General features: G+C 44.1%; 1 protein-coding gene across 2 annotated transcripts in view; it reads left to right on the top strand.

Moving 5' to 3' along the window:
• The first annotated feature begins 13,704 nt into the window (after positions 1 to 13,704).
• ROCK2 (Rho associated coiled-coil containing protein kinase 2) overlaps positions 13,705 to 14,458 on the top strand; it is a 101,498-nt gene continuing 100,744 nt past the window's right edge. The window contains exon 1 of one of the 2 annotated variants that reach the window (XM_032184216.1): positions 13,705 to 14,168. In XM_032184216.1, the coding sequence (XP_032040107.1) occupies positions 13,983 to 14,168 (186 nt within the window). In that variant the 5' untranslated portion in view covers positions 13,705 to 13,982. The remainder of the gene's footprint in view (positions 14,169 to 14,458) is intronic. The other variant, XM_032184217.1, reaches the window with a different exon arrangement.

The raw sequence follows: 14,458 nt of genomic DNA, 5'->3' as shown, positions 1-14,458 counted from the left end.
CCTCAGTGTTGGGCCTGGACACAATGGAACCACTCAAGTGTTTATCCAGAGCAGTAACCTGCTGGTTTGGGTTCCCAACAGTATTTTGTGAGAAGTTCATTGAATAAAGTCAACACGGTTGTGTATGGTTTATATAACTCTCCAAAAGGCTTCTCTGACAGATGTTTCCTAAAGGACTGTAATACCCATGTGTATCATGTAAGTCACACCTAGTTCATAGAACCACCAAGGTTGGAGAAGACCTCCAAGATCATCTGGTCCAACCATCCCCCTACTACCAATGTCACCCACTAAACCATGTCCCTAAGCACCACATCCAACCTTTAAGTTCCTCTGATGATGGCCTGAGGGCCTTCTGATGAAGTCTGAGGGCCTGTGGGCCTGTGGCTGTGTCTCCCAGCACATGGGGATGTGCGGCAGCTTCCCACAGCACACCCCATGAATGAGGTGGTGTTTGTAGCCACCCCTCGAGTAAGGGATGAAGCTGTAGGAGACAATAATTAAATCCTCAAAGTTGTAACAGCAAATCCAAAAGATGAAAGCTCAGGACATTGTTAACCTTTTATTGACTTTTTTAGGCCTCTCATATTTTATGGCATCCTTCTTCAAAAGGAAGACTTGGCATTAGCACTTCAAATGAAAACTGCAGGAATCTAAAAATCTGCAAGAAGCTATTAGAATTCCTGGAACAGCTTTGCTTTCAGTCTTTTACAGATTCTCATGCAAATCCCATACAGAACTGATTTTAGATAATGCAATGTTCTTTTCCAGCCAGACAAGACATTTTGGTTGTGTGGCTGTTGTTTTCTAAGGATTTATTTATTTATTTATTCTCAATGACCATAAAAATGTCACAGGCAGGTTACAGCACTAGTTGATTCTCTATCATGCTGCCAAAGTGAATGTCACGGAAAAAATGAAACAACATATTTGTCTTACTAAGTAGAAAGGTATCAGATCAGATATAAAGTTTCAGCAAGCTGGTAAAGGGAAAATCTTTTTTTATATGGATTTTAATTAGAAGGCACACATTCTTGAGAGGCTTGCTGGCTCCTAAATCTAGGATAACATTTGTGTGCACAAACTGTGACCTCAGCATTAAAAGAGTTCATTTCCAAGCGTGAAAATAAAAGTTATCCATCAGGAGAAAAGTTCAAAGTCCAGTAAAAAAACATCTCAGAATTTATTGGGATAATAAAGTTTTAAAGGGGATTGTGAATTAGAGATGGCCCCAAACCTTTCAGCGCAAGCTAAGAAGCAAATACCTGCCAACTCAGAATAAAACGAGGTCAATAGGCCCCATATTTATTATACCAGTCATTAACAGTAAAAGTTGAAGCTAGATGTAGACTTTTCTTAAGATCAAGATATCTGACTGAGACTTAGCATGACCAAAATAACTGTGAGACAGCTGGGACTCAGAAGAAAACATCAGCAAAGGGATAATTTCCCTTCATTATTTGCAGCAGTAGCTGCTTGTAGGCACCTAACTACTCCTTTGTTTTCCTTACAAGCACTCACAAAGGAGTTCTTGAATGGTACCTTTATGAAAAGCATCCTACTAAGTATTGCTAATAGAGGAAAAGTAAAATTCTAGCCTTTTGTCTGGAACTGTGGAAGGCATGAATGCAATTTTGAAAATGGGAACACAATAAATATCTCTAACGGTGTTACTGATAAGATCACTCTTTTTGCAAGCTGGGATGAAATGATCTTCTGAAGTTCTCATCTGCTAGATTGTATTCTGTCTGTGTTGTTGTTTGGAAGGGTCCAGAAAATAAATTGCATGTAGAATGAATGTGAATGAATGAAAAAATGAATTCCTGTTTTCCCTGGCAAGAATCAGGAGCATTCAGAAAATATTTTCCTGACTGTATGAAAGTACTCTGAGTAACACCAGGCACTACTATTTCCTGGGTGTGCAGGGATCAGAGCAAACTTCCCAGTGGTTATTCATGGAAGCAGAACTTCCTCTTCCCTGACATCTCAGAAAAGGGGATGATGTTCATGTGCTGCCTCTACCCTTCACACTAAAGCAGGTTGCACAGAATCCGTAGCCTGAAACAGAGAACTGTGATTTCCTTTGTAATGCTGCTCTCCATAAATTGTTAATGCTTTATTTTGCTTTGTGTAAGAGACAAAGTCTTGTGGCAAAACTCCCCTTGGAGCCAGATTTGACCTCAACTGCCCAGCAACATGAGCAAGGTAAGCAAGATGGGGAGAGGCTTTCTGAGCTGATGATTTCTGTCCTTATCCAGCTGAAGGTAAAACAAACACCTGTGATTCATATTAAACACCTGTGAATCATATAAAATGATTCCATCCTGGGTAAGTATTCATGAGGGAAATGCAGAGATCTGCCTCTAGGCCTGTGGGATGAATTCTTCCTGTGGCTGGAGGTTCAAAGTAAAAGAACATACTGTGAAAACATTAGCATTGCCTCTCCTGAGCTTAAACAAGTCTTAACTGCAGATTTTTTCTTAAAGAACTGACTAAAGAGATAAATACAAATATAGTGTTTTAATTACCAAATCTGGCACATGTCGGCAGTCCCAATGCACAGATCAGTGGATTTGAGTTGTTTGGAAAGTGTCATAAGCGCTGACAGCCCTTGGCCAGTGAGTAGCACAAAAGAAAATGATGGATTACTGTACATTTAGTGACTACTTTTTTGTTGTTGTTGTTTGTTTGTTTTCCAATCTGAAAAACTCTATACACTATTAAAAATCTACTGCAGATTTAAGCTCAGGAATCAGACTTCTTTTTAAGAAGGAATTAAACTTGTGATGTTTAATGATTGTTTTATAGAATCTTAAAAGGAAGCATCTTCCAAATGAAAATATCTTTTATTGCCAATCTGAAAATACTGTTCTTTTATACCCAGAGAAAATACAGACGGTTACAATCTGGATAGAAGGGGTCAGACAGCTGTCCAGATAGTCTGTGTGCTATGGATGTCTCGCTGAGAATCTGTTGCCTGGAAATGAAAACAAGAAAACAAAAACTGTTTACACAGAGGTTGCCTGCAAGCTTCTCATGCATTTATGCTCCCTCAGCTGGCTCCATACCCGCCTTCACTGGACTCTTGCTAAAAGTGACAAGTGGGAGCTATCGTGGGATAAGGAGGGAAATCTGCTAAATTGTAGTGGTGTTTTGAAGAAAAAATGGTATAGTGGTAAAGGAAAAAAAAAAAAAAAAAAAGTACATCTGAACAATACCTGAAAAGTTTTTACCATCTCTGAAATCAAATACTGATCAGAATTAAGTCTGTTCATTCAATTAATCATTTCTGATAGGAATATTCAGCAGTGTGCTTCATTGACACCAAATGGTGGCTTTAAATGGGTATGAGTAAGCTGCATAGATTATACGTGGAACTGAATTGTTACACTTCTATATTTTGTATGGGTAATTCACATTTTAAAAGTAATAATGGATTCACAATGGTAGTAATGGTAGTAGAAGAATTACTGTATTTGTCAAGTGGATGAGATTTGGGTATTCTGTTTCCAGGCAGAGAGAACCTCACTGTTGGGTCCTCTAGGGGCAGTTTCACTTATGCACCCATACATCCGACCACATCCACACATCCCACTGCCACCACATCACCCTGCCACCAGGCAAATAATTTCTCTGTTCTGTGCCCATTTACGGAATAGGGGTGACTACCTAGATCTGCTTTGCAAATTACTGTCAGCTGTTCTCTGCAATGAATCCTGTCCTCATCAGCTTCCACAGACTGCTGATCCTAGAACAAGGACTTCAGGCTCTGCACCCTGAAGCAGCCGTAGGAGTGCCAGGACCATCTCTGAGGATGCCCTAGGAGAGCAGCCTCTCAAAGACAGCTCTGGAAATGCTTCTGCTGTCTTCATGGATCCTTTCCCAGGGCTTACTGATGCTCTCAGACTTCACTGCGCAACCACTAAGAAATTAAATTGCAAAATAATTCAATGTTCCAAGCACATGATCAAAATCAGCATTTTACTGACAATTGCAATTGAGAAGCAAAAATGTACAAATGCACAAATAAATCTTCCTTATTTTAATTTTATGTAGGCATTTATTTTTTATTTTTCCTTTGGTGTCCTATCTTTCTTGTATTATGATACAGGAAAATATGAAACATCTGATTATTCTTCAGTAACCTGCACAATGACAGAATTGTTCCCTCTCTAGGTTAAATAATCAGACACTTAAAAAAGCTGGGAGATAACCTTAACCCTTTTCTCCTCCCTCTGTCATCTCCCAGTATGTCCTTTTTACAGTGGCCAGATAGGAACTGAAATACTTCCTTTCATCATCACAGCTGGTGAGAGATAAATCCTCTAAGTAGCTTGGACTGCTGCAGAGTTTTGAGGGAAATTTTGGAGAAAAGGAAAAGGAAGAGAGGAATTATCCCTATTTCTTACACCTTTACCAGCTCTGCCAGCCCCGTCCCCAGCCCCAGGCCACCAGGGGGCTGTCCAAGCCCACTCTGACTCCACCACCTTGCTCAACATTTCTTGTGAGCTGCAAAATCCTCAGCATGAAGCATTTCAGTTGAAAACACCATAAGGAATATATCCCATATACACCACAGCCTAGGGAAAATGTTCGGAAACTGCTGACCTGAGAAGATGCTACAATGCTGCTGTGCTGCACAGATCCAAGGCAGCAGATCACAAATTTTCCAGCTGAAAAATTTTCCACTGTGAAATTCTAATTTGGTGGAAAGGAACAGCTTCCCCCCGATGCCCAGCTGCTGTTTTCCTCTCAGCACATCGGGCACCCAAGACTTTCTGCCAGCCCAGGTTCCAGGGCATCCATGTCTCCAGCAGCCCGGCTGCCTGCAATACCTGTTGCGGGAAAGTCCTGAGCGGCTGCCTGGAAAATTCTGAAAAGCCCAAATTTCATAATTTTCTAAGTGAAATCTCTTCATATTCCTATTCTGGAAGTGTTGCACTTCCAGCATTTGCTTCTGAGCTGGAACTCTGTCGTACTGTAACGTCTCCTGCACTTCCATCGACTCCTGCTAGATATTTCCTTATTTATTTGTTTCCTAGGTTTTTACTTGTGTGTTGTGGCATAGCACAAACTACTTAAACTACTGAACAGGTAGCAGTGACAAAGACACTTCCTTTTATTAGTTTTAAATTAGTTGATCCAGAAAGGATGGCAATTTACTACTGAATTCAATACCAGTTTCCCTCCTCCAGAGACAGGCTGTTGGACTGGACCAGTTAAAAGGGGCTGCAAAGAAAGGAAAAAAAATGGTAAGATGAAGAATTAAGCATTAGGTGTAAGTGATTTAATAGGCGTTGTGCCCCAGTAGAACAGCATTATTAATAAACCCTAATTTATTGCCCTGGCTGGGTAGAAAGATCAAATTTTTATACTTAAAAAAAATTTAAAATGCATTTTAATTTAGGTGCAAAAGAAGCAGCATAAAGCTTAAAAGTGGTAATAGTTAAGACTTTGGATGATTTATTTATTTATTTTAATAGTTAATTCCCTGGAAAATGTGGTTTCAGTCATCCCTAAACTATTTGCTTTGAGTTTGCTGAATGGTTTTGGCTGAGAGGAAAAAAAAAAAAAAAAAAAAAAAGAGGAGGTGACCTCTGTTGGAGGAAAGTCCCCAGTTACCACCAGTTCACTGATCAGAGCATTTCCATAGGTAGAAAAGCCCCCTTCGCACATGCTGTCCTGAGGCAGGTAAAACCCAATCCTTCCTGCTCCTTCCTGGATGTTGCACAGGGTGGGAAGCCACCATTCTTGTGCTTCTCCTCACCAACACCACCAACTTGATGCCTTTGTGCAGGGGAACAGCTCCAGCATGAAAAATTTCCCTGTTCTTCCACTCCAGGGATCCTCAGTCTTTGGGCAAGTTCCTAAAGAGTAGGGTTCTGCTTCAAATTCCCTTGGCCACAAGTAGGATTTCCTTATTCCGAGTATCTCTGTGCTGTGAGATAAAAAGCAATTGTCACTCTTCTTTCAAGCATCCAGAGCAAATGGCCTGTATTGCTCAAGCAGAACTTTGGTCTGTGCAGAGAAATCCCCCCAGGTTATTTTCCTTCAGCAAAGAAAACAGTCAGTTTGGTTCCATCCAAACCATGATGGTTTTGTCATATTCATTGTGGCTTTTGAACAAAAATGCCGTCTTCACAAAGTCTTTGACCAGTCGTGAAATCATTTGGTTTCACTTTCATCCAGGCCTTACTACTCTCTTTACCAGCTGTTAGGACTGCAGCTACAGGAACAAATAGCTGAGAGAGACTTGTAGGGCTCCCGACCCCAGCCCCTGCCCTTCCAGTCACACAGCCCTTCAGAAACGTGCTGCTCCTGCTGAATGCAACTGTTCTCCTGCGGCTTCACTCAGATGAAGGTGGTACTAAAAACTCATTGCTCATAGCTAGGAGCTTCGTATTTCGAATCTAAATCTATTTGTGGCCAGTTTCCATGCATACGTTAGTCTGTCAGCATTGCTCTGTAACTTAAACAGCTCTTAGGCTCCTTGGTGTTGACTTCGTTGGTGTACCTACAGAGACCACCATACTCTCAGTCACCCGCATGCTGCACTTCATAGTAGCCTCATATAAAACAGGCTCCCTTGGTGCTGTACCTCTGCCCAATTTCCCATTTCAGCTCCTCTCATTCGACACAGATGACTAGAACTATTTATGTCCCAGCAGTAATTTTACTTGATCTTGGCCTTACCCTATCTTACTAGAGTATCTGTTAATTTTTAGAGCACCATTTATGCATTTTAATTCCACACTTCTACCAACTAAAACAGCCTGAGGTCTTTCTCCTCAGCTGTTTCCAAATGATAAGTTCCCACCTTATATCAGAATTTCTTATTAATCCCAAAACCCGCATCCCACTACAGACTGTCCTGTTTAGTTACATCCCATTTCTGTCATTCCTGTCACTGAGATGATCCAGTTCTCCCAAGCTATATCCTAGTCCTTGACTCTTGATTGCTTGATGTTGTCTTCTGACTTTGTGCAAACAGCCAAGATCATCAGCACACTCCTTGATTTCATGCTGTTAAACAAAAAGGTTAACTCAAAAATGTTTAACGAGACTGACCAAGATTGGTCCTTGTAATTCCAACCAATGTGAACTTTCAATGATTCCACAAAAACCTTCCTATTTCCCCCCATAAGGCGTTTCTGTCTACAGTCAGTTCTTTGTAGTTCTAGAATAGCATGCTACCTTCAGGAACATTTTATGGATTCCCTTATCAACTCATATAATCTCCAGCTTTACCATATCAAGTTATTTTATTGAAGGTAAATGAGCTGCACTCCCCCCATTTTTTTATATGTTTGGTTTCATCATGTGGTCTCGAACCTGCTCTTTGCTTACAGTGGAAGGGTCTTTGCTCCCCCAGCCATTGTCTACAGGTTCAGGGAAACAAGAGATATGGGATGCCCGACTGGCAGTGAAGGCTGAGGCAAAAAAGTTGTTGAGTACCTCAGCCTTCTCCATGCCTGTCGTTACCAGTTCTTCTCACTTATCAGAGGGGGTATGGTCTCCTTTTCCTATCCTTTCTGTCCAATGTACCTAGAGAATCCCTTCTTGTTATTCTTTGCATCCCTTGCCAAGCTCAGTTCCATCCGTGCCTTCACTTTCCTGATCCCATCCCTGCACATCAAGACAGCCTCCCTGTTCTCTGCCCAGGACACGTGTCCCTCCTGCCACTGCCTGTGCATTTCCCTCTTGCACCTCAGTTTGACCAGCAGGTCCTTGCTCAGCCACCCCAGTTTCTCGCTTTCCCTACTAGAAAGCTGTGTGGCTTTTCCAGCAGACATCCAGGTGGTTGAAGTCCCCCATCGGGATGAGAGAGTGCGAGCATGACGCCTCCAAGGCCTCGTCAACAGACTCCCCTTGACTGGGCAACCTGTAGTAGGCCCCAACCACAAGGTGTCCTTTACTGGTCCAGTCCTTAATTTTTACCCACCAGCTCTCAACCTGTTTGTGGCTGTTTCTCAAAGGCAGCTCTTTGCAACCTCCCCCTCCCCTTGTAGCCCTCAGTTGCAGCATTCCAGTTCTTAAACAAGACTGTCCTTCTTGTTGGACAAAATGAGAAAATAAGAAAACTACATTTTTAAGAAGAAAATATTAAAGTGTCTGGTTATTCTTTTTTTTTTCTTTCCCTCCTTCCCAATGCTGTTGTGACTTTGCTGCTTGACTTTGCTGTTGTTTAAATACAAAATGACACAATCTCTCCAAGCATGTAAACTCCTATCTGCAAAGCTATGTCTTCACTAGCACGCTCATGACTGTTTTTATTCTTATTTTACGACCTCTGCAAGCTCCCCAAGAGCAGGCACAGCAACCATAGTTGTTTACCCCCCAGCATCAGCTAGACTGGCTTGTTTTCCCCACAATTCACAGTAGCTAAGTCCTGATGAAAAACAGATCATAGGAATGACAGTGCTAATATGGAGATACATAATGTGGGCATTCAGAGATGCACACAAAACTGCAGCAATACTCATCTTTATTTAGCCTCTTATATACGAGTCATCTTCCACTGGCATTTCACCCTAATTGCCGGGAGTGTTTGTTGCCCAGGGTTTTACTGTCTCTCCAAGACAGTTGCTGCATACTTATGGCTAAAAGCCAGATCAGAGGAAGGATTTACATGACTACAATGGATTTTACACCAAAACCCAAGAGTGTAATCCACATATAGTCTTCTCAATTATTGTCTAGATAAGTTTGCTTACTAACTGGCTGATTCTCCTCCTGTTTTATATAAGCAGCCTCTTTGCCCAACTCTGGACTTTGGGTTCCACTTTGGGGGGTAGATATTTAAATGTTTGATCTGAAATCCAGGATAAATGATCAGAAATGCTTATATTTGTATTGGTATGTGTTCACTAGAGAGGCAAGTATTGCAGGCATGCAAGTGGCAGGAGTGAATTGATCCTCTTTGTCTCCTCATCAGAATTAAAAGTGAGCTGAAGCAGCTTTGAGAAGCCATGGCCAGCACTTCTGAGGGACCAGCAGCTTTGCAATGTGCACACTTCCAGTTTTGCAGCCTTTACAGTGTATCACACAAGGGACGCACCAGAGATGATGCATGCAGCAGAAATAAAAGTAGCAGAAATGCTCCTCGGCTCTAGTGTACTGTGAGCAGCCTACTGACAGCACAACGGGGAGGATTTCATAAATCAGCCCCTTGAACTGCTGTGACTCATGTCTATGGGATGTAGAGCTCCAAACTTCAGGCTAAACGTAGAAAGCAGCAAAAGAAATCTTTAGGTCACTTTGTCCTTACTTTCCAAATTATGCTTACTACAGGTTTCCTCCGGAGATCTACAGCACAGGATCTAGCACATCAACATCACGTAAGCATTTCAATTAACCTAGATTCACAGTTTCGCTTCAGTCTTCCTGATGCATCCAAGAGACTACAAAACTACCTTATTAACGAAAGCCACCGTAGTTAGCTGGGGAAAATTATGTAACGCATGAAATCAGAGAGGCAGAGGCAATGTCCTGCATTAACAGGACACACCCAGTCCTTGCACAGCCACTTTACTTTTATTTCACACCTCCTTTACCTGATCTGTTGGTATTTGCGATTTAGATTACTGACTTCTAGAGAGCAGAAGGCACCAAATAATATTTCTGCATTTATCTGCTAGCAGCCTATGCTGTTTGAAAGAGTGGGAAGCTATAATAAGGCATATTTGTCGGAGACATACATTTCTTCCCAATCAGAATCAGCAGATGTAGGCCTTCACCTACAAAGTTTACAAAATGAAGATATTTTCTTTAACATTTGCTTGATTACTTTGGTTTGCATTTAATTATACAGATGGCTGAGTGGTTTTGTAATTTTATAGCTGGCCTGTGCCAGGGATTGATGTGGTGGTGTCATTCTTACTGAGGGCTGGTTTGGAAATGCGTCGGTTTTGAAAAGCTGCTTGTATTTAAAGCTGCTAGTTGCAATTCAACAGAGGCTGTATCACAAAATAAATGAAAGAACATTAAAAAAAATGCTTTTTCTGTGTATGTACTTTGCATAACTAAAATATTTGCACCAAGACAACAGTGTAATCAGAAAATCAACAACAATGATGATTGTGGCTATTTAACTTTACAGCTCCCTTAAAACAAGTCCTCTTACATGTACATTTCCCAGATACAAAGTCATGTACCTTTCTTACTGTCTTCATTAACCCGAAATCAAGAAAAAAGGCTTAATTTTTAATCCAGAAGAAATAATTTTTTAATCCTTTGACTGATTAAACACTACCATCTGAAAAAAAGGAAAAATAAAAACAAACAAAATGTATATTCCTTTCCTTCCCTATTTCATATCTATGAATCTAAAAATAAAGCACCTGTTATGCTTGTGAAATCAATGTAGATCATTTTCTGAAGGCGGGATGACAATCTTTAGCTGTAACCTCTAATGTCCCAAGACCTTATTACCTAAAACACGGCCTCTCGCCTTGTTTCCATCACGACAACTGACTGCAATGTTCAAGCTGTCAGAGCAGTGTCCTGGGCTCCCAAAAGGGGAGGGCTGACAGCTGCACACCTTTGCCTCTGGCAGTTTGACATAGCTTACACTTGGCAGATTTCAAAGACTGTGTACATGCTTGGACTATTTTTTTTACTGTCCTTCCTACTTTGCTGTCACAATGATGAAGGTGGTGAGGCACTGGAACAGGCTGCCCAGAGAAGCTGTGGATGTCCCATCCCTGCAAGTGTTCAAGGTTGGGCTGGATGGGGCTTTAGGCAACCTGATCCAGTGAAGATCTCTCTGCCCATGCAGATGCACCAGATGATCTTTAAGTCCCTTTCAACCCAGATCATTCTTCGATTTTGTGATTAGAGTCAACCGATGCCTCTACACAGAGGTATTACGTGATATCATTGACAACTCATATGTAAAACCCAGACACAGAGCAGGGCCACAGGAGGTATTACATCTAATTTTCTCTGCATGGATGGTAGAGAGCGGGAGCCTAGGAAGAACACTCACAAAAGAAGCCAGCTGAAAGTGCTAAGAACAGAGCAGCCCCTTCTCCTAAAGCTGATGCACAGGTGAGTGGCTTGTCTCCTTTCTCCTCTTTTGCAATAGCTAGTAGGTAAAGCATGTCTGAGGTCCAGATTCAAATTCCTTGTCTTCCTTAGAGGCCGTGATCCCTCTGGAAGTACCCTGAAGGAACAATCTGGAATGGAATGGAATGGAATGGAATAGTTCAATTGGAAGGGACTTTCAAAGGTCATCGAGTCCAACTGCCTGACCACTTCAGAGATGGTGACTCCTAATCCCCAGCCCTGTGGATTAAAAGTGTGTGACGCTCCTACAAGGGCTGTGCTGGGGGATTAAAAATTGCTTTGCATGAGGCTCTGAAGCTGATGAATGTCCGGCTTACCAGCTTCTTACAAATTTTCTTATAAACTTTCAGACTGTTCCGAAAATGGTCAACAACAAACTCATGAGTGCTTCAGGACACCTAAGAGATATTTGGATTTAGACACCTAAAGAGTTAAATGGCACCCCAGGGAGGAGAGAGAGAGAGAAGGTTCCAGCTGTGGATTCACATGCTTACAGCTGCAGCCTGCTTTCAGAGCACCCAGGGAGTCCTGGGCTTTGCCTTGCAAAACATGGTTAAGTAACAGTTGACAATTCACTGCAGCAGACTTCAGAACCATTGTGCATGGAATAAATAAAGCTAGTTCTTCCTTAAATGCTATCAGGGATAGGTGTTATCCTATGAGATATATGGTACTATAGACAGAAAAGGTAGCATTGCAAAAACACCACTCAAGGTGGTGTTATTTTTCTTTTAGGACACCCGTATCAATTTGTTCAGCATGTTAAAACAGTGTTTTCCCAAATACCAAGCCTACAAACTGAGAGCAGTATCTGACTTTCAAAGTGCTCTTTCTGTCACTTAATCATTTATAACCAGTAATAAAGATCTTGCTGTTAGAACTGAGCTGATGATTTTGTTGAGGATTTGTGTCGTACAAAGGAATTCAGCTGATGCTGCCATTGTAAATTTGTCTCTCTAACATTAACAGAGTAAAACTAGTTTCGTCAGTAAGCAACTATGTCCTGAAGGCTGGAGGAATAGATCTATTGGGCAAGAATTTCAAGAAGGGACTGTTTCTACACACTCACTTTTGAAGTTGCAATCGCTTTTTTTTTTTTTTTTTTTTTTTATGCAAAAAGGGCTGTTATGCTTATTTAAGAATTTCTTTGCTACGGTCATTTAAACACTGCCCTAAACAATGTCTATAAATCATATGAGCTAGATAAAGTACAGATTAGTTTTGACAAACCTTATAGATTAAAAAAATGAGGAGAGATACACAGCTTGCCTACAGTCAACGGGAAACCGATATCTTCAAATCATCTGGTGCTTGACTCAAAGCTCACTGAAATCACCCCAAAGATTCCTGTTGACATTAACAAAACCCAGTGTGTTGATCACTGGAAACATGTTCTGCGCATTTGGTCTTTTGTCCCAACCTATTTAAATCTCATTAAAAAAAAAAAAAAAAAAAAAAAGATACACATTTTCTGCTCTGCTGCTTACAAGAAATTAGCCTACTCACTTGCAAGTAGGCCATATGGGGAGAAATTATGTTTAAGTAATTTAGAGCTTCTAACGGCTGAAGTGCTAGCTCATGTAACTTCACAATGCTACCAGCATCTACATCCTAATCCTGGTGGAAACCCTTGGACCTACATCTTTTATGTTGTTTCTGTGTAACATGCTTGAGCAAATGATGTGATTTTTTTTGGGTGCACGTTACAGCGAAGTGGGTCCTAATCAGTTTTGGGACTGAGGTAGCCTTACAACACAAATAAAAGAGCATCTCCCAAGCATATTGTCACTGATTCCATCAGAAAACCCAAACTCCTGAAGGAATTTCAGTGAAAGAAATGTGAGTTTGACACGCACAGATGTGATTTTTACCCAAGGCAGCCTGGCACTGAGGCTGGGGGCTACCAGGCACCCAGACCTAAATCCCCCTGGCACCGGGGGCTGCTGGGCTCCAGGGTCCTGATTCAGAACACAGCAGGGTGATCTCACTCCGAACCATGCGAGTGAGTCACGTATTTTTTTCTCTTTGAACTCTTCCTTTCAAGCCAAAGCATTTGCCCGTTTTCCTGACATCAGCCCGCTGCCATCCAGCTATCAGCAAGCCCACAGGGCAGCGCGGCCCTTTCCCCCTCTGCACGACACGAGCTCTGCCTGTTGGATGTTCGTGCACTGCGCCAGTAAGCACACAGAGACGGAATCCACACGAAAAGTTTTTAATTCTCAAAGTTTTTCTTTTTTTTTTTTATTGTTTCCTCCGTTTCGGGACTACACCCCCCTTCCCCACCACACCCCGCAGCCCACCTCCTCCTCATCCCAACCCGTGTCCCCCCCATTTTTCTCTTCACACCCACGAAAAGCTCCGACCCCCTCCCACCCCACTCCACATCCCCACAGCCTCCAGGCCCGGGGGTCCCCTCGTTGGGATCCCCCCCCCCCAAGGGACAAGGGGCAGCGGCGACGAGCCCCCTGCCCCGCCGGGCCGGGGAGCGAGCCCCGAGCGCGGCGGCCGCCGGCAGCGCAGCCTTGTGGGTAATGGAGGCCGCCTCACGGGGCCGGGCCGGGGGCGGGCGCGGCGGCAGGGGAAGAAGGCGAGGAAGGGGCAGCGGCGGCCGCCTCAGCATGGACTGAGCGGGAGAGGGAGGCTCGGAGGGAGCGGGAGCGGCTCGGGGGGAGGCAGCCCCGGCGCTGAGAGGCGGGAGGAAGGGAGCCGCTGCGCCCCGCTTCGCCCTGCTTTATTCCATTCCCTTCCCTTCCCTTCCCCTCCCGGCTTCCTTCATGGCCGGGCGGCCGCGGGGCGGCCCAACCGCGCCGCGCTAGGCCCCGGAGCGACCCCTCGGCGTCTCCTCCTCCTCCTCTTCCTCCTCCCCGGCAGCGCGAGGGGAGGCGTCCCGCCGCCGCTGGGCGAGCCCCGGCAGGATGAGCCAGCAGCAGCCGCAGCTTCAGCCCCAGCCCCAGCCCCAGCAGCAGCAGCAGCAGCAGGCGGCGAAGATGTCGGCGGCCCCCCTCCCCGACCCGGCGGCGGGGATGCTCGAGGGCCGCCAGAGGAAGCTGGAGTCCATGATCCGCGACCCGCGCTCGCCGGTCAACGTGGAGAGCCTGCTGGTGAGGGGATGGCGGCGGGGAAGGAGGAGGGGGGGGGGGAACAAAGGCAGCGCCTCGGCAGGCGGGGAGGAAGGAAGGGAAGAGCTCCGGCATCCCGCAGGAGGCTGAGCGGGGCCGGGGAAGGCTCCTTCCCGGCTCGAAGGGGGATGTGGGCAGCGCGCTGGGCTTCAACACCGAGCTAAAGGCGGGGGGAGGCGGGTGAGGGAAGCCCGGAGCCGGCTGTGGGAAGCCCGGAGCGGCGGAGGGAGGCGGCTCCGCTTCCAGCATCGCTCCCACCCTACCCTTTCGCG

The sequence above is a fragment of the Aythya fuligula genome, chromosome 3 (genome assembly GCF_009819795.1).
Source record: "Aythya fuligula isolate bAytFul2 chromosome 3, bAytFul2.pri, whole genome shotgun sequence".
Classification (NCBI taxonomy): Eukaryota; Metazoa; Chordata; class Aves; order Anseriformes; family Anatidae; genus Aythya; species Aythya fuligula.
Note: the sequence above shows the minus strand (reverse complement) of the source record. Positions and strands in the feature narration are given on the sequence as shown.